This window comes from Colobus angolensis, unplaced genomic scaffold (genome assembly GCF_000951035.1).
Source record: "Colobus angolensis palliatus isolate OR3802 unplaced genomic scaffold, Cang.pa_1.0 Scaffold119, whole genome shotgun sequence".
In the NCBI taxonomy this organism is placed as follows: domain Eukaryota; kingdom Metazoa; phylum Chordata; class Mammalia; order Primates; family Cercopithecidae; genus Colobus; species Colobus angolensis.
This window is the reverse complement of record NW_012113030.1, coordinates 7,368,654-7,370,936: the sequence shown is the minus strand read 5'-3', so window position 1 is coordinate 7,370,936 and position 2,283 is coordinate 7,368,654. Positions and strand designations below refer to the sequence as shown.

The 2,283-nt window shown below is 51.0% G+C and overlaps 1 protein-coding gene across 2 annotated transcripts in view; it reads left to right on the top strand.

Annotated features, from left to right (window-relative positions):
• The window catches only part of DHX34 (DEAH (Asp-Glu-Ala-His) box polypeptide 34), a 44,110-nt gene that overhangs the window by 14,281 nt on the left and 27,546 nt on the right, over positions 1-2,283 (top strand). For both annotated transcript variants that reach the window (XM_011926491.1, XM_011926500.1), the window contains exon 3: positions 436-747. In XM_011926491.1, coding sequence (XP_011781881.1) covers positions 436-747 — 312 coding nt within the window. The remainder of the gene's footprint in view (positions 1-435; positions 748-2,283) is intronic.

The following is a 2,283-nucleotide window of genomic DNA, read 5'->3' as shown; positions in this document are numbered from 1 at the left end:
CTCCCAAAGTGCTGGGATTACAGGCTTGAGCCACCACGCCCTGCTCTTTTTTTATTTTTGAGACGCAGTTTCACTCTTGTTGCCCAAGGCTGGAGTGCAATGGTGTGATCTTGGCTCACTGCAACCTCCGCCTCCCAGGTTCAAGCGATTCTCCTGCCTCAGCCTCCCAAGTAGCTGGGATTATAGGCACGCGCCACCACGCCCAGCTAATTTTGTTTGTACTTTTAGTAGAGATGGGGTTTCTCCATGTTAGTCAGGCTGATCTCGAACTCCTGACCTCAGGTGATCTGCCCGCCTCGGCCTCCCAAAGTGCTGGGATTATAGGCGTGAGCCACTGCACCTGGCCTGCTTAGATTTTCAATTTGGGCAGGGCCAGGGGCTGATACCCAGGCTCAGGGTCCTCTCCTGACCACACCTTTCTTCATCCCACCCCAGGTCGGCTACCAGATCCGCTTTGAGAGCACGCGTTCGGCGGCAACCAAGATTGTGTTCCTGACAGTGGGCCTGCTTCTGCGACAAATCCAGCGGGAGCCCAGCCTGCCCCAGTACGAGGTCCTGATTGTGGATGAAGTCCACGAGCGGCATCTCCACAACGATTTCCTCCTGGGTGTCCTCCGGCGCCTGTTGCCCAAGCGGCCTGACCTCAAGGTCATCCTCATGTCGGCCACCATCAACATCTCGCTCTTCTCCAGCTATTTCAGCAATGCCCCCGTGGTACAGGTGCCCGGGAGGCTGTTCCCCATCACAGTGAGTACTTCCCCCTCCTTCTACATCCCCACACCTCCAACCTGGTCTCTGTCCAAACCTGGACATGCCTCTTCTCTCTGCGGCTGTATCTCCCATCTCTTTTATTTAAAGATGTTCTCTTTTTTTAAAGCTACCATTTTCTGAGCATTCATAATGACCTGGTTAGAGTGCTAAGTGCTTATTAGAGTAAAAGCTGTTAGAAGAAGACCCAAAAATGGCTGGGCGCAGTGGCTCATGCCTGTAATCTCGGCACTTTGGGAGGCCAAGGCGGATGGATCATGAGGTGAGGAAATCGAGACCATCCTGGCTAACACCGTGAAACCCCATCTCTACTAAAAATACAAAAACAAAATTGGCCAGGCATGGTGGCAGGCGCCTGTAATCCCAGCTACTTGGGAGGCTGAGGCAGGAGAATCACTTGAACCCGGGGGCAGAGCTTGCAGTGAGCCGAGATCGCACCACTGCACTCTAGCCTGGATGACAGAGCAAGACTCTGTCTCAAAAAAAAGAAAAAAAAAAAACCAAAAATGTAAAGTCTCAGATAAGAGAAGTTTATTTCTCTTAGATAACAGTGCGACTGATCCAGACTGGTGGGCAACCCTGTTCCTTGTGGTCATTCAGGGATCCAGGCTCCTCCTTTCTCATTAGTCTGCCATCTCACTGGGCAGGATTTCTGAAAGTCAGCAAGATTGACATTTCAGTCAAGGATAATTCCTTGTTGTGGGGGCTGTCCTGTGCATTGTAGGATATTTAGCAGCATCCCTGGCCCCTACTCACTAGATGCCAGTAGTCTTCTCCTCTGGTTGTAACTATTAAAAATGTCTCCAGATATTGCCACATGTTCCCTGGGGTGCAAAACCACCCCTAATTGAGAAACACTGTCTTACTGAATTATCCTTGTCTGTGTAGTCAAGACTTACAGGAAGAACTTCATTGTCTCTTGTGATTTCTGGTTCCAAATGCCCATCAATTTGCCTTCTAAGCAGCCATAAAAAAAGAAAGAATGGGCCGGGCACGGTGGCTCGTGCCTGTAATCCCAGCACTTTGGGAGGCTGAGGCAGAAAGATCATGAGGTCAGGAGCTCGAGACCATCGTGGCCAACATGGTGAAATCCTATCTCTACTAAAAATACAAAAATTAGTTGGGCATGGTGGCGTGTGCCTATAATCCTAGCTACTTGGGAGGCTGAGGCAGGAGAATTTGCTTGAGCCTGGAGGCGGAGGTTGCAGTGAGCTGAGATCATGCCACTGCACTCCACCCTGGGAAGAGAGCAAGACCCATCTCAAAAAAAGAAACGAAAGAGAGAGAGAGTGCCAGCTGGGTGTGGTGGCTCATGCCTATAATCCCAGCTCTTTGGGAGGCCGAGGCAGGTGGATCACCTGAGGTCAGGAGTTCGAGACCAGCCTGGCCAACATGGTAAAACCTTGTCTCTACTACAAATGCAAAAATTAGCTCCAGTGGTGGTGCACCCCTGTTATCCCAGCTACTCAGGAGGCTGAGGTGGGAGAATTGCTTGAACCTGGGAGGTGGAGGCTG